This window comes from Denticeps clupeoides, chromosome 3, assembly GCF_900700375.1.
Source record: "Denticeps clupeoides chromosome 3, fDenClu1.1, whole genome shotgun sequence".
NCBI lineage: Eukaryota > Metazoa > Chordata > Actinopteri > Clupeiformes > Denticipitidae > Denticeps > Denticeps clupeoides.
The window spans coordinates 33,909,381-33,927,398 of NC_041709.1; the positions used below are offsets into that span (position 1 = coordinate 33,909,381).

At 41.7% G+C, this 18,018-nt stretch overlaps 2 protein-coding genes across 2 annotated transcripts in view; both read right to left on the minus strand.

Annotated features, from left to right (window-relative positions):
- LOC114785464 (zinc finger protein 493-like) overlaps positions 1–18,018 on the minus strand; it is a 478,845-nt gene that overhangs the window by 89,506 nt on the left and 371,321 nt on the right. The gene's annotated exons all lie outside the window — the stretch shown is intronic.
- On the minus strand, positions 502–16,572 carry LOC114785603 (zinc finger protein 850-like). Its single transcript, XM_028971992.1, has 8 exons — positions 16,516–16,572; positions 11,983–13,233; positions 10,890–11,546; positions 10,156–10,257; positions 5,597–6,418; positions 2,941–3,051; positions 1,736–2,398; positions 502–1,073 (listed from the first exon to the last, which is right to left on the minus strand). The coding sequence occupies exons 2-8, from the start codon at positions 13,169–13,171 to the stop codon at positions 661–663; spliced, it is 3,957 nt and encodes a 1,318-aa protein (XP_028827825.1). The 5' UTR covers positions 13,172–13,233; positions 16,516–16,572; the 3' UTR covers positions 502–660.

The window sequence follows — 18,018 nt, forward strand, 5'->3', positions numbered from 1 at the left end:
CCTTCCCAACATTTCTTCCTTTCTTTTTTCTCTCTCCTACAGTTTTTTTTTTGTGTGGAGTTTTCCTTGTGTGCAGAAGGGTCAAGTGTTGGGATGTCAACTGCAGGGTCTGTCAAATCCCATTGAGACATACTGTTTGTGATTATGGGCTATATAAGAAATAAATGTTGTTGTTGTTGTCATCTGGAGCACAAAAAACATTGTACTGAGAGTATGCCGTTCTGATACATTTCATATAAAATGTACAATGATCTATCCCACAAAATACCTTTTCACTTTTCATCATGACAATGACCCCAAACCTACATCCAAACCAATAAAAGAATGGCTTCACTAGAACAAAAATGAAAAATTTGGAATGGGCCAGACCTAAATCCGCTAGAAAAGCTGTGGGGTGACTTGAAGAGGGCTGAGCACAACAGATGCTTTCACACTTTTACAAATGCTGATAGACCTCCACCCAAAGAGACTGAATGCTGTAAATAAATTAAAAGGTGTTTCGACAAAGTATTGGTTTAATGTGTACACTTTTTATATTCACCGTATCTGTAGTTTTATACAATTGTTAGCTATTCTGATAAATATGCATTTATCACACACAAAATATGTTCACTTTTACAATTCCTACTGATATCCAGATCATTACTTCAACAGACTTAATCATCCAACTTTCTTCACATGATTTTTTGATGGTTCCAGTGTTTTACCACAATGTATAGATGTGACTATATCTGTTTTCTCCAGTTCAACAACTGCTATACACTTGTAGAGCTTTTCATCGGTATGTTCAGGTTGATGATATTTCAGTTGATCCAATGTTGTTAAGTATTTCGAGTAAAGCGTGCGGTAGAAAAGATTTGCAGTATGTGTCCTCTTGTGAGTTTTAAAGTCTAATGCTTGTGTAAAACTCCTCCCACCCTCTTGACCCTTGTAAGGCGTTGCTTTAAAATAGTTTCTCTGTCGTGTTTCCAGGATTTTCACTTGTCTTAAACTGCTGTCATACTTGATAAAATGGTGCAACTTTTCTTCAGTTTCCTCTGTACACATTTGATCAGTCAAGTTGCTGTCCTGATCTGTAAAAACAAAAAATTTAAAGCCATGAAAGACATGTTGGAACCTGATTAATAAATGACACAACATTTTAAGCATTTTTAAACAATTAGTGAGGAATAAAGTGGATATTGAAAGTAAAAGTCCTTGTTTATATCATTGTGGTACACAGCAGGCACAGCACATGGTGACAACAAACTGTGTTCTCTGCATTAAACCAATCACTATAGTGAGCAGCAGGAAGCCATGAAAGGTGCCCGGAGAGCAGAGTGTGGGGACGGTACCGTATATTTATTAGATTATCTATATAATACATGACATTATGGGTGTACTTGTTAATACCACATTTGTTTGTTCTCCAATCAGAATTGCATTCAAAAAAGTACTGATAATCTTATATTCAGTTTAAGTGGAAAATTCTGTAACCCATGACAAAAGAAAAAGAAAAGACAGTAATAACACAGGAATAAAAAAAATTATCTAACGCTGAAACATGCACCTTTCAGAGGGGAGTTGTGTAAAATAGGAATTCCCTGGGTGGGAAGGACACTTCTTAACAATTCTGGTCCTACTCCTCCTGACCTCTGCCAACAGGTCAGCATGTATTTGTAGAAAAAGAAAACACACACACACACACACAGAAATTCACACACTATCTGAAATGCTTAAATTTTATTGTACTAACCTGAATGAATCACATCATGCAAGTCCTGCTTCTCATCATTCACTGTTAGTTCCACAGTTTCAACCAAATTCACAGGTGTGATGATATCTGATTTCTTCAATTTCTTCTCTGTACGCTTGTCAGCCTTTTCTTCAGCATGTAAACATTGATGATTTGTAAGTTGACCTGATGTTCTAAAGCAATTATAGCAAATTGTGCACTGGTAGAGATTTGCAGTATGTGACCTCTTGTGCCTTTTAAGCAGTGATGCTCGTGCAAAACTCTTCCCACACTGTACACACAGGTAGAGATTTTCTCCAGTATGTGCCCTTTTGTGTCTTATAAGATTTGATGCTTCTGCAAAACTCTTGCCACATTGTGGACACTGGTAAGGTTTCTCTCCCGTATGTGTCCTCTTGTGTGATTTAAGGTGTGATGATCGTGTAAAACTCTTCCCACATTGTAGACACTGGTACGGCTTCTCTCCAGTATGTATCTTTTTGTGTCTTCTAAGAGATCTTGCTTGTGTAAAACTCTTCCCACACTCTTCACACTGGTAATGTGTCTCTGTAGAATAGTTTCTCTGTCCTTTTTCAAGGATCTTCACTTGTCTTATACTGTCGTCATACTGGTTTTCTTCAGTTTGCTCTTTATACCTTTGATCAGCAAATTTGCTTTCCTGATCTGAAAAAACAAATAAATTTATGCCACCAAAGACATGTCTGAACCTGAATAAGTCTTATTCCAAAACCATATGTCACAGAAAACAGACTATAAAACCCATAAAACACTCAGGTTTTAATAAACACAAATTATAAAAAGGATTAAAAAAGTTAACTTTGAATGCACCATGTTTCACAGTTGATAGGTTTATTACTCTAATGCCACCCTGGGTGTGAAAGACACTTCTTAACAATTCTGGTCCTACTCCTCCTTTCTTAGTGAAACACCTCTGCCAGCAGGTCAGCACAGTCTGGAATGCTGGAATATCTGAGGCTGTGGACAGCAAGTTGCATCCATTACCTCAAAGTGGGAAAAATGTTGTTTTGTTCCTCTGCTAGAGCATCATTACTGCTAATGGTTATGTCTGCAACATTTGTAGTTAGTGTGGAACTTACTGTGGGTCTCCCTAGTTATTCATAGTTTACTGATAGTAAAATATCTGACGTACTTAGCCACAGCAATACAGTCAATACAGTTTTTTATATGAACTGAACTCCACTCACCTGAATATTTTTCATCATCCAACTCTTTCTTCACATCAATTCCTGTTGGTTCCAGGGCTTCACCAGAGATCAGAGATGTGATGGTATCTGATGATATTTTTGGTTCAACATCTATGGCAAAGACACTATGACTATGACAATTGACAATTACAGCCAATCACCTCACAATTATTTCTTTTAAAAATGTGATTGGGGGTTTTGAAAAGTGGGATGGACAAAGTGTTGAAAACGTGAAAAGTGTGGGGTGAAACAATAAATGGAAACAGTGATATACTGTGGGTTGCAAAAGTATTCTGCCCCCTTGAACTTGTCACATTACAGCCACAAATATTTTATTGGAATTCCACGTGAAAGACCAATACAAAGTGGTGTACACTTGAGAAGTGGAACGAAATCCTACATGATTCCAAACGAAGACCTTTTATGGAAGGAAGAACAAAGAGCCAGTGTACCTGGCCCAAAGGGTTTCTGGGGTTCCACCCTGGAGCCAGCCCTGGGGCTCATCCAACTGTGGCCCCACCACCCGCAGGAGGAACAGGAGGTGTAATTTGGATCGAGGGGCAGACCGAGGCTGGAGCTTTGGAAGTCCAATCCCCGGACAAGGAAACTGGCTATTGGGACATGGAACGTCACCTCTCTGTGCGGAAAGGAGCTGGAGCTTGTGGAAGAGGTGCAGCAGTACCAGCTAGATATAGTCGGACTGACCTCGACACATAGAATTGGCTCTGGAACCCAAGTCCTTGACATTTACATTTACAGCATTTTTCAGATGCCCTTTTCCAGAGCGATTTACAATCAGTAGTTACAGGGACAGAGTCCCCTGGAGCAGCTCAGGGTTAAGTGTCTTGCTCAGGACACCTGGGTCTTTTTGTTCATAGGCGAGTGTGTTAACCACAAGGCTACTACGACCCTTGAGAGAGGTTGGACACTCTATGTGAAAGGCCTAGGGGTGGGGTTGGATTTTTGTTAACCCAAAGACTCTCAGCCTGTTTGTTGGGGTTTACCCCGGGGGATGAGAGGGTAGCTTCCCTGTGTCTTCGGGTCGGGGAATGGGTCCTGACTGTTGTTTGTACTCATGCGGCAAATAACAGCACAGCGTACCCACCCTTTTGGAGTCCCTGGGACTTAGATAGTGCTCTGACTGGGACTCCATTGTCCTGCTGGGGGACTTCAACGCTCAGGTGGGCAATGACAGTATGACCTGAAGGGGCGTTATTGGGAGGAATGGCCTGTCAGATCTGAACTCAAGTGTTGTTTCGTTATTGAACTTCTGTGCAAGCCAAACATAAGGATGCCCATCGGTACACTTGGTACCAGGGTGCCTAGGTTGCAGGTACTCAGAGTAGAACCGCTGCTCCTCCACATTGAGAGGAGCCAGTTGAGGTGTTTCGGGCATCTGGTCAGGATGCCTCCTGGACGCCTCCCTGGGGAGGTGTTTCGGGCATGTCCTGCCAGCAAGAGGTCGACCCAGGACATGCTGGAGAAATTATATCTCCTGTCTGGCCTGGGAATGCTTTGGGGTAACAATGTTTTAAGGCAAATCAATGTGGAGAAAAACATGAAATTACAGTCAGAAAATTACCTGATGCTATGCACACCAAAAAAGGTGCTATGCATAAAATGCTGTATAACACTATAATAGTCTGAGGGGGAAATGTGTGTTTGCAAAAAGAAATAGGTATTTACAGAAATTCACCCACTATCTGAAATGCTTACATTTTATTTCACTCACCTGAATGAATCACATCATCCAAATCCTGCTTCTCATCATTCACTGTTGCTTCCACTGTTTCAACCAAATTCACAGGTGTGATGATATCTGATTTCTTCAATTTCTTCTCTATACGCTTGACGGCCTTTTCTTCAGTATGTAGACATTGATGATTTGTGAGTTGACCTGATATTATAAAGCAATTAGAGCAAATTTTGCACTGATAGATATTTGCAGGATGAGTCCTCTTGTGTCTTTTAAGCAGTGATGATCGTGTAAAACTCTTCCCACATTGTGGACACTGGTAGGGCTTCTCACCAGTATGTGTCCTCTTGTGTGATTTAAGGGTTCCTGTTTGTGCAAAACTCTTCCCACATTGTACACACTGGTAGGGCTTCTCTCCAGTATGTGTCCTCTGGTGTCTTTTAAGGTGTGATGCTTGTATAAAACTCTTTCCACACTCTTCACACTGGCAAGGCTTCTTTCTAGAATAGTTTCTCTGTCCTTTTTCAAAGATCTTCACTTGTCTTATACTGTCGTCATACTGGTTTTCTTCAGTTTGCTCTTTATACATTTGATCAGCAAATTTTCTTCCCTGATCTGTAAAAACAAATACATTTATGCCACCAAAGACATGTCTGAACCTGAAACATTCTTAGACCAAAACCATATAACACAGAAAACAGACTATAAACTTTGAATGCACCATGTTTCACAGTGGATAGGTTTATTACTCTAATGCAAACCCTGGATGGGAAAGACACTTCTTAACAATTCTGGTCCTACTTCCCCTTCCTTAGTGAAACACCTCTGCCAGCTGGTCAGCACAGTCTGGAATGCTGGAATATCTGAGGCTGTGGGCAGGCTTGTTTGCAGAAAGGAAATAGATATTTACAGAAATTCACCCTAACCCTATCTGAAATGCTTAATTTTTATTCTACTCACCTGAATGAATCACATCATCCAAGTCCTGCTTCTCATCCTTTACTGTTACTTCCACTGTTTCAACCCAATTCACAGGTGTGATGATATCTGAGTTCTTCAATTTCTTTTCTGTACGCTTGTTGGCCTTTTCTTCAGTATGTAAATGTTGATGATGTTTGAGTTGATCTAATGTTATAAAGCCTTTAGAGCAAAGAGAGCACTGGTACATATTTGCAGTATGTGTCCTCTTGTGACCTTTAAGGTATGATGCACATGAAAATCTCTTTCCACATTGTACACACTGGTAGGGCTTCTCTCCAGTATGGATCCTCTGGTGTGCCTTAAGCCATGAAAAACATGCAAAACTCTTCCCACACTGTATACACTGGTACGGCTTCTCCCCAGTATGTGTCCTATTGTGTCTTTTAAGGTCTGTTGCTTGTGTAAAACTCTTCCCACACTGTACACACTGGTAGGGCTTCTCTCCGGTATGTGTCCTCTTGTGTTTTTTAAGGTATAATGCACATGAAAAATTCTTCCCACATTGTACACACTGGTAGGGCTTCTCTCCAGTATGTGTCCACTTGTGTGCTTTAAGGTTTGATGCTCGTGCAAATCTCTTCCCACATTGTACACACTGGTATGGCTTCTCTCCAGTATGTGTCATCTTGTGTGATTTAATGTCTGATGCTTGTGTAAAACTCTTCCCACACTCTTCACACTGGTAATGTGTCTCTTTAGAATAGTTTCTCTGTCCTGTTTCAAGGATCTTCACTTGTCTTATACTGTTGTCATCCTTGAACTGGTGCAACTTTTCTTCATCAGTGAATTTGCTTTCCTGATCTGTAAAGACAATTTAAAACAGTCAAAAACATGTTTGAGCCTGAATCATTCAGACCAAAACCATATAAACAGAGAACAGTCTATGAAACCTACACACACAGGAATAAACACTAATTACAAAAAAAAAACTGTTAACCTTTGAACGCACCATGTTTGACAGTTGATGAGTTTATTAATCTTGTTTTTTAACCATTTTGGTCCTACTGCTCCTTTCTTAGTGAAATATCTCTTCCAGCAGGTCAGCACAGTCTCTGCTGGAATATCTGAGGTCGTGGGCAGCAAGTTCAAGTTCAAAATAATGAGAGACAGCAAATAAAACAATAAAATAATAACAATCACAATAAAACAGTACAACCAACATCTCAGACAGATTTAAAAGCCAAGGAGAAAAAAAAAGTGTTTTAAGGAAGCGGCACCGTAATCAGAAGGTTGCCGGTTCGAATCCCGATCGGCCACGGTGTCACTGAGTTGCCACTGAGCAAAGCACCGTCCCCACACACTGCTCCCCAGGCGCCTGTCATGGCCACCCACTGCTCACCAAGGGTGATAGTTAAAAGCAGAGAAAACATTTTATCCTTGTCTTGGGGACAACTAACAATGAATGATCTGTAGACCCGAGAGCACGTGGAGGAGCGTACGACTGATACAGATCAGACAGATACCATAGAGCAAGGGCATGAAGACATTTAAAAACAAACAAAACAATTTCAAAATCAATCCGATAACGAACCAGCAGCCAATGTAACGATTCTAGAACTGGAGTAATGTGCTCAGGTTTTTAGCACCTGCCTACAGCATCGTGCGTTTTCTTGTTTTAGTGGCATATAGATTTAACTGTCGTCGGCATAGAAATAAAAGGGAGTGAAGTGATTGTCATTGTGATACACAGCACAGCACATGATGCACACAACAAAATGTTTCCTCTGCATGACAGGCACCCAAGACTTTTCTCCAAGACTTTTGAGAGGAAAGGGAGCTTAGAGATTGGCCTAAGATTTGAAAGAACAGGGGTATCAAGACCGGGCTTTTTAATCAGTGCACCACAGCATGCTTAAACCTCACAGGTACAATCCTGCTTCTTATACTGCCATTAATAATACTGAGGACATAAGGTGCAAAAGTGGAAAAGAAAAAAAGATGGGGTGGAATAGGGTTCCTAGGAGAACCAGAAGGCTTCATATGACAAATAATTTTTTCCAGATATGATATGGTGACAGATTAAAACTGGTCGAAGACAGATGAGCATGTGACATAGATGGAGGGGTCATAGGTAGGAAAACACATCAGGGCCCTGGTACTTGACACCTTATTAATAAAAAAAGATTAAAAAAAAAAAAGTTCACATAGTTCAGTTGAATTACCCATGTAGGCTGATTGTGGATCATTAAGAACAGAATTCATAGTTTTAAACAGTACACAGGGATTGTGGGAATTAGTCAATAATATCAGAAAAAAGTTTGATTTTAGCAGCTTTCACAGCTCTTTGATATCATATCTGAAGAGACACATTCAGCTTGTCCTTTCACTTGCACTCAGATCTCCTATATTTGTGCCTGTCAATGCGCACAGCTTCATTTAGACACATTGAATCAAAAGCTAAGAACATAGTCTCTACATCTGAGCTAGAACACAAACATTCAGTGAGGTCATTAGCTGAGTTAAAAGCTACGGATCACAGTTCTAAGTTGTTGCATTCATTACCTCAAAGTAGGGGTGTAACGATATGCCCAGGTCACGATACGGTACGTATCTCGATACTGGGTTCACGAGACGATATGTATCACGATATTTTGAACAAAAGTGAAAAATGAAACTGAAATTTAAATAACAGATTTATTTCAAAAACATTAACAAATTTCAATCATTTTCTTTGTTGTACATACAATACACATTTCAAGGTTTAATAAAAAAAACTTCTGTGTTCAAAATAACAACTGAATATCTCTTTCTGTATTTCTGAAAAAATTGTTACATTTAAGATGAACTTAAAATTAAAGATACCTCAGACAGAACTTCTTAAAGCAGTAAATAAATAAATAAACAAATAAACAAATGGTGTTCTGTTCAACATAAACACTAGTGTTTGTTTAGGTTACTTAGTTTATTTTGTTGCAAAAACAGCATATCTACATTTGCAGGCAAAAGCTGGGATCTTTGAGCACTCACAATATCCCCTGCCGTAGAAAAACATGTTCACTGGGGACAGGCGTTGCGGGAACTGTTAGGTAAGCCTTGGAAAGAGAGGAAAGAAGTGGGTATATTTGAGCATTTTCTTTCCACCATTTCAGTGGACAGCTAGTAAGGGGAATAGAAGTGTCCTTTTTGTACATGTCAATCTCTACTTCTATCCTACGTTTGGCCTGACTGATTGTTGGTTTAGCAAAAGTTGCACCAAGGAGATCTTCCAGTGCGCTGTCTTTTTGCAAGGTGGTGGCTGTTCTTGCTCAGCTCGCTGTGTTGTCTCTCTTTTCTCTGCCGCATCAGTGGGATCTTCATCACTGGCACCTCCCTCCTTCTTTTCTGTTTGCTCCACAGTACCAGCCTTAAAGAAAAAAAAAAAAAAAAAAAAAAAATATTAAGGACTGGGGAGGTTTAGTACAGTTGCACTTACACACACACACACACACACACACACACACACATCACAAAGTACATAAACATGCAAATACAAATATACAGATTCTCAAATAATGCAGACAAACATACCTGCTGTAACTGGTTTGATTTGTCCATCAACCGGTGGAAAACCTCTTTGCGTTGTTCCGGGAGTAGGTGGGGCAACGATCAAAATCTGGGGTCCAGTGCAGTACTTTCTAGCAGATAATACTGTACTTCTGTGCATCTGCCTGAGAGGTTCTGCAGGATGGCTGCTTTCATGTTAGCTATAATTGTAGACTCTTTCTCATCCTGTGTCATGCTCTGTTCGATCATGGCTTTCAAGGGAACAATGAGTGACAGGGTGGCGCTCTTTTCATCAGAGAGGACAGTGGTGGCTTTTTTTAGAGGTTTAAGTAGATTTACTATTTCTTCTGCATCAGTGACGTCGTTGCTATCCAGAGTATCGAGTTGACGGGCAATTTTGCGCACCTCTGTGTTCAAAGAGAAGCCGTTATAGCCGCTTGTTGCTCGAGATAGCGTTCCACAATATCGATGGAGCTGTTCCATCTCGTTGTTACATTGATGATAAGCTTATGTGATGCGATCTCAAGCATCTTTTGCTTTTCCGTGAGCACAGCTGTGGCGGTGGCACTGTGGTGAAAGAAAGCTACGACCTTTCTTACGCGACCAAGCAATCGACTGACGCGAGGCACATTTAAACCTGCTTGCGACGCAAGATTCAATGTGTGTGCGAAAGACTTAATATGCGGTGACAACCTGGCTTCTCTGACTGCCAACTCCATGTTGTGTGTGTTGTCAGTAACAACTGCAGTACCACGAGGAGCCCTATCAAGCTCCCACTCTTGTACAGCCGCTTTTAAAACTTCGGCTATGTTAGAGCCAGTGTGCGACTCTGAAGCGCAAAACTTTTCATTTCCCACTCCGTGGTAATAACATGCACCGTGATTGTAATATAGCTCTGACAAGCATGCGAAGTCCACCCGTCAGTTGTAATTGTAGTTAGTGTGGAACCTCTGTGGGTCTCCCTAATTATTCATGGTTTACTGAGAGTAAAATACCTCATGTGCCTAACCACAGCAACACAGTCGATTACTTTATATGAACAGAACTCCACTCACCTGAATAGACTTCATCATCTAACTCTTTCTTCACATCAGTTCCTGTTGGTTCCAGTATTTTTCCATGTGTGATGGTATCTGGTGATATTTCTGGTTCAACATCTATGACAAAGATACAGAGAAATTACCAATTACAGCCCATCACCTCATAATGATTTCTTTTAAAATTGGATTGGGTGGTTGAAAAGAGGGTTAGACAAAGCGTTGAAGAGATTTCTGCATTAAAAACAATAAATGTAAATGGTGATATAATCTGTGAACATTTTCATTGTATTGTGCTTTAAGGAACCAACAGTAATTTGCAAAATAATTTTAAACTTTGTATACTTAGTAGCAGCAACAACTACTAGTAATACTAATCACCCAATATACAACACTGGTAGCAACAACATGAAGAGAAAAAGGAGAGAGGCTCACTGCTGCTCATTTTCATATGAACTCAACCCTAACATTTAGGGTTTAGAGGTCAGAAGAAAACGTTGCAAACATATATAGAGAAGCATCGGAGAACAGTCAAAAATTACCTGACGCTATGAACACCAGAAAAACAAGGCCTAAATCAAAATCTGGACTGGAGAGCAAAAGGACTGTATATAGAGAGCCTATTCTGAATTATATTTCTAAATGTATAAAATGCTGTGTGATAATATTATAGTCTGGGGAGGTGTTTGTGGACAGGAAATAGGTACCAATTTCTCCCACTATCTGAAATGCTTAAATTTCATTCTATTCACCTGAAGGAATCACATCATGCAAGTCCTGCTTCTCATCCTTGACTGTTACTTCAACAGTTTCAACCAAATTCACAGGTGTGATATCTGATTTCTTCAGTTCCTTCTCTGTACACCTGTAGGCATTTTCTTCAGTATGTAAACACTGATTTTTGAGTTGACCTGAGTCTTTAGAACAAAGAGCGCATTTTTTTGCATTATGTGTCCTCTTGTGTCTTCTAAGGTGTGATGCATCTGCAAAACTCTTCCCACATTGCATGCACTGATAGGGCTTCTCTCCAGTATGTGTCCGCTGGTGTAGTTTTAGACCGAACGAGTCAGCAAAACTCTTCCCACATTGCTCACATTGGTAGGGTCTCTCTCCAGTATGTGTCCTCTTGTGTCTTTTAAGGTGTGATATGTGTGTAAAACTCCTCCCACATTGTGCACACTGGTAGGGTTTCTCTCCAGTGTGTATCATCTTGTGTGCTTTGAGGTTTGATGCTTGTGTAAAACTCTTCCCACATTGTACACACTGGAAAGGCTTCTCTTTAGAATTGTTTCTCGGTCCTGTTCGAAGGATCTTCACTTGTCTTAAACTTGTCTCATACTTGTTGAACTGGTGCAACTTTTCTTCAGTTTTCTCTTTACACCTTTGATCAGCAAATGTCATTTTCTGTTCTGTGAAAACAAACAATTTAAAGTTACCAAAGACATGTTTGAACCTGATGAATCAAATGACATGACATTTTAAGCAGGGGTTTTGGACACAATTGGTGAAGAATAAAGTGGATATTGAAACTATTTAACATTTCAAATATTCCTTATAAACACATCATAAGGAGCATGTTCAAAACATACTGATCAAATTTCATGTTCATCTGGTCAACGGTGTACAAGCACAACAGTAAAAAGTGCAAAATGGTACTTTTTCTCTTTCCAGTTGGTGGCGCAAAACCAAGGTTTCATCTGTCATGGATATGAATAGAATGTGAGACTGAATATTTCTGTGAAGCTTCATTCTCGATTACTCAATATTTAATGTAATTTATGATTCCCACCCCTTTTAGCCTGGAAGAGCTTTCACGATGAATTGCTTGTATTTTATTTTACTCACCTGAATGAATCCCATCATCCAAGTCCTGCTTCTCATCCTTCACTGTTACTTCCACTGTTTCAACCAAATTCACAGGTGTGATGATATCTGATTTCTTCTCAGTACAGTTGTCAGCCTTTTCTTCAGTCTGTAAACATTGATGATGTTTCAGTTGATTTAATGTTCTAAAGCCTTTAGAACAAAGAGAGCACTGGTAGATATTTGCAAGATGTATCCTCTTGTGTGAATTAAGGTTTCCTGCTTGTGTAAATCTCTTCCCACATTGTACACACTGGTACGGTTTCTCTCCAGTATGTGTCCTCTGGTGTGATTTAAAGGTTCCTGCACATGTAAAACTCTTCCCACACTGTACACAGTGGTAGGGCTTCTCTCCAGTATGTGTCCTCTTGTGTGTTTTTAGGTGTGCTGCTCGTGTAAAACTCTTCCCACACTGTACACACTGGTAAGGCTTCTCTCCAGTATGTCTCCTCTTGTGTCTTTTAAGGTTTAATGCACATGAAAAACTCTTCTCACATTCTACACACTGGTAGGGCTTCTCTCCAGCATGTGTCCTCTTGTGTCTTTTAAGGTATAACACACATGAAAAACTCTTCCCACATTGTACACACTGGTAGGGCTTCTCTCCAGTATGTGTCCCCTTGTGTGATTGAAGAAGTGATGCTTGTGCAAATCTCTTCCCACATTGTACACACTGGTAGGGCTTCTCTCCAGTATGTGTCCTCTTGTGTGATTGAAGGTCTGATGCTCGTGCAAAACTCTTCCCACATTGTACACACTGGTAAGGCTTCTCTCCAGTATGTGTCTTCTGGTGTGATTTAAGGGTTCCTGCTCGTGTAAAACTCCTCCCACACTGTATACACTGGTAGGGTTTCTCTCCAGTATGTATCCTATTGTGTGATTTAAGGGTTCCTGCTCGTGTAAAACTCTTCCCACATTGTACACACTGGTAGGGCTTCTCTTGAGTATGTGTCCTCTTGTGTGTTCTAAGGTGCGATGCTTGTGCAAAACTCTTCCCACACTCTTCACATTGATAAGGCTTTTCTCCAGTATGTGTCCTCTTGTGTAGTATAAGGTAAGATGCTTGTGCAAAACTCTTCCCACACTCTTCACACTGATTAGACTTGTCTTTAGAACAGTTTATCTGCTGGGTTTCAAGGCTCTTCACTTCTCTTAAACTGTTGTCATACATGTTGAACTTTTCTTCAGTTTCCTCTTTAATATCAATTTGGTCAGTGACTTTGCTTTCCTGATCTGTAAAAACAATTTAAAGACACCAAAGACATAAACCTGATTAATCAAATGACATGATGTTTATTTTAGAAAGGGGTTCTGAACCCAATTAGTGAGGAATAAAATTGAAAGTAAAACTGATTGTTTTTGTCAAGGTGATACACAGCAAGTACAGCATTCGGTGACTCAACGAGATGTGTCCTCTGCATTTAACCCTGCATCACCCTTAGTGAGCAGTGGGCAGCCGTGAAAAGTGCCTGGGGAGCATTGTGTGGGCACAGTCTCGTGCTCAAGAGGACCTCAATGGCACCTTGTCGATTCAGGATTTGAACCCACAAACCTTCGAATATGAGTCCACTTCCTTACCCACTAGGCCACCCCTAAGTTCCTCTGCTAGAGCATCATTACTGCTAATGGTTATGTCTGCCCTCCTCATTGAACTGTCCCCTTATTTTAGTGGAGGAGTTTGAGAGCCCTAATGATCCTAAGAGCTAAGTTGTCATGGGGTAGGGTCTCCCATGACAAACTGATCTCAGGTAAAAGGTGAGAAAAAGAATGGTTCAGAATACCTTTCATGGAATTAAGAACATTCAGCCCGTAGGGTTACCGAAGTCCCACCCTGGTGCCAGGCCTGGGGTTGGGGCCCGTGAGCAAGCGCCTGGTGGCCCAGCCGGACCAGACACATGGGCTCTTTCAACTGTGGACCCACCACCCGCAGGAGGAACATGAAGGGTCCGGTGCAATGTGGATTGGGTGGAAGACGGGAGCTTTGGCGGTCTAATCCCCGGACAAGGCTATTGGGACACTTCTCTGTCTTTTTAATACATTTTCTGAATAAATAAAGAGTATTTTTTAAATGGTTTGAACTTCACTTCTCTGGTGCAGAAGGACCTGGAGCTTGTGGAAGAGGTTGAACGGTACCTGATAGATATAATCGGTCACACCTCGACACACAGCATTGGCTCTGGAACCCAAGTCCTTGAGAGGCGCCTTTGTGTCGTGGAATGGGTCCTGACTGTGGTTTGCGCTTATGTGCCAAATAACAGCTCAGAGTACCCACCCTTTTGGAGTCCCTGGGACGAGTGCTAGATAGTGCTCCGACTGGGGACTCCATTGTCCTGCTGGGGGACTTCAACACTCACGTCGGCAATGACAGCATGACCTGGATGGGTGTGATTAGGAGGAACCGCCCACAAGATTTGAACTTGAGAAGAATTGAGTTATTTGGCCATAATGGACACCATGTTCGAACATAAGGATGCCCATCGATACATTTGGTACCAGGGCAGCCTAGGTCACAGGTCGATGGTTGACTTTGTCGTCGTATCATCTGACCTGTGGCCATATGTTTTGGACACTCGGGTGAAAAGAGTTGTCAACTGATCACTCCTGGAGGTGAGTTGGATCAGATGGCAGGGGAAAATGCCAAGCAGACCTGGCAGACCCAAATGTAAAGTGAGGGTCTGCTGGGAACGCCTGGCAGAAGAACCTGTGAAGATGGTCTATAATTCCCAACTCCGGCAGAGCTTTGATCATGTCCCAAGAGCAGTGGGGGACATTGAGTCCGAATTGACCTTGTTCTGCTCTGCAATTGTTGAGGTGGCTGTTGCTAGCTGTGGTCACAAGCTGGCAATAACCCACGTACCTGCAGGTGGAAACTAGAGGTTAGGAGAGCTGTCAGGCTGAAGGAAAAGGTCAACAGGGCATGGCTGGTCTGTGGGTCTCCAGAAGCAGAAGACGGGTACCGGACGGCCAAGTGGGGTGCAGCAATGGCAGTCACCATGGCAAAATCTCGAGCGTGGGAGGAGTTCGGTGAGGCCATGGAGAAAGACTACCGATCGGCTCCAAAGAGGTTCTGGCAAACCATCCGACGCCTCAGGAGAGGAAGGCAGCAACTTGCGCACAATGTTTACAGTCGGGATGGGGAGCTGCTGACGTCGACTGGGGCTATAGTCGGGTGGTGGAAGGAATACTTTGAGGAGCTCCTCAATCTCACCGACCCGCATTCCAAAGAGAAACCAGAGCTGAAATGCCTGGATATGGACTGTCCAATCTCAGGGGCAGCAGTTGCTGAGGTAGTCAAACAGCTACACAGCAGTGGAGTCCCAGGAAGTGGATGAGGCATTAGGGGGATCACAGCCCTCAGCCTTCCTGGAAAGGTCTACTCCAAGGTACTGGAGAGGAGGGTCCGATCGATAGTTGAATCTCAGATTGAGGAGGAGCAATGTGGTTTTCGTCCTGGCCGTGGAACTGTGGACCAGCTCTTTACCCTTCATGGGGTGATGAAGGGGGCATGGGAGTTTGCCCAACCAATCCACGTGTTTTGTGGATTAGTAGCAGGTTTATGACCGTGTCGCCAGGGGCAACCTATGAGGGGGTGCTCCAGGAGTATGGGGTGAATGGCCTTTTGTTAAGGGCAATTCAGTCCCTGTACCAGAGGAGCGTGACCTTGGTCCGCATAGCCAGCAGTAAGTGAAGGTTGGTGTAGAGGGTGTCGAGTTTGGTGGCAGGAGAATCTCTTCTCTGCTTTTTGCGGATGATGTGGCTGGGTAGGTAGAAAAGGGTGGCTTGCCAATTCCAGGTCGGGAGATAAGTCCTGCCTCAAGTGGAGAAGTTTAAGTATATCTGGGACTTGTTCACGAGTGAGAGAAGAAGGGAGCAAGAAAAATCGACGGGCGGATTGGGGCAGCGTCTGCAGTGATGAGGACGCTAAACCAATCTATCATGGTGAAGAGGGAGCTGAGCCAGAAAGCAAGGCTCTCGATTTACTGGTCGATCTACGTCCCAATCCTCATCTATGGTCATGAGCTTCTGGTAATGACCAAAAGAACGAGGTCGCGGATACAATCGGCTGAAATTAGTTCCCTCCGTATGGTGGCCAGGCGCAGCCTTAGAGATTGGGTGAGGAGCTTGGACAATCGGGAAGGACTCAGAATAGAACCGCGGCTCCTCCACATTGAGAGGAGCCAGTTAAGGTGGTTCGGGTATCTGGTCAGGATGCCTCCTGGACGCCTCCCTGTGGAGGTGTTTTAGGCATGTCCTGTTGACAGGAGGCGCCCATTCTGCTCTGGGAACTGGTGGAGGTGGCTGATGAGAGGGCTGTCTGGGATTCCCACAGACAGCCCGGACCCAGATAAGCTAAGGAAGACGAGGACAAGGACATGTCTGCTACATTTGTAGTTAGTGTGGAACTTCTGTGGGCCTCCCTAATTATTCATGGTTTACTGATAGTAAAACACCTGATGTACTTATCCACAGCAACACAGTCAATACAGTTCTTTATATGAACAGACCTCCACTCACCTGAATATTCTTCATCATCCAATTCTTCCTTCACAACAATTCCTGTTGGTTCCAGTATTTTACCGCAGTTCAGAGATGTGAAGGTATCTGGTGATATTTCTGGCTTGACATGTGTGCTGCTCTGGTCTACACTCCTCAGATCAGCAGGTAACAGAGACAGACTGTGGTCCATCATGGGATCTTGGAATGAAACAGAAGGTTATTTCAACAATCATCATATCACCAATAATCATTCTAAGAATATTTTCTGCAGGACACACAACATTCATACTATTCCTAACAGTATTCCTATAAAACACACATAAATAGACAAAGCAGATTTCTGATATTACATAAAGACACACAGTCACCTTTATAAATGATTCCCAGGAGATTCCTCAGTTACAGCTAATTTTACAATCACAGCAGAGTGTTTTCTTATTTAAATGTGATTTGTGATGTTGGAAATGTGTTGGATAAAGAACAGTGAAGAAAAAGTCTCCACATTAAAAGTGTAAATGATCTCAGACATCATTCTGAATGAGCATTTAGCTGCTAACGTGAAACTACTTTAGCATAACTGTATCTGTTGCTGTTAAACCTGTTCACCAGCCCGCTGGACACAAACTAGTTACATTTAAGCTTTTTAAAAACCCAATAAAAAGTGTCAGAAGAACATTTGGAAGTCTGGCCCGAGTCTGTGTGTAGAGCGAGTTTAAATCAGCTCGCTCCTCCCTCACCAGACAGCCACTTTAAACAGTCCAAATAACACGCGTTCCTACATTTTATGTGGAATAAAATTACTTACCAATACCCAAAATCATAAAAACTCCAAAAACGGATCATTTACGTCAGCAGGGAGACTCGCGCGTGCACTTGTTTGTGTTTTACTTGGTTTTCCTGCAGATGTAAACAGAAGCAGATTCGTCACACGGCAGCAGATTCGTCAATTTCAGAAAGCGACTCCAAGTGAGACATTAAGCTCTGGATAATCAGTAAATAAAACGAAACAATCGCAATTTCATAGAGATCAACTTGATTAATCTAAGACTCCTTCTCCTATTTTTAGAATAAAAATGTAAATTTAAGGATTAATTTTAGTCAAGTTGTAGCCAAGTTCCTCATAAAATTAAAAATTAAATACATGTGGTATAATCAGTAACAACACTTGTTAGTGTAATAGGGGTTTCGTTGTGAGGTTTGGTAGACTTTCTAATCTCCGCTTTTACATTTTCTGATTTATTATTATGTTTAACTTAGGAGGTAAACGAATGCAAAGAAAGAAAGACCAGATTTAAAAGCCACAGTCCATCTAACAACATTTTTTGAAGACTGGAAGTCCAAGTTCAACTGAGCTTTATTGTAATTTCAGCTACATAAAATGTTACAGAATACAGAGTGAAACGAAAGGACAGTATTGTATATGTTGTGCTTGAAAGACACTATAGACCAGAATTGGATTCTTTGTGCGTGTTGATATATACAAGGCTTGATACGATACTAAAGATGGTACTTGATACTATT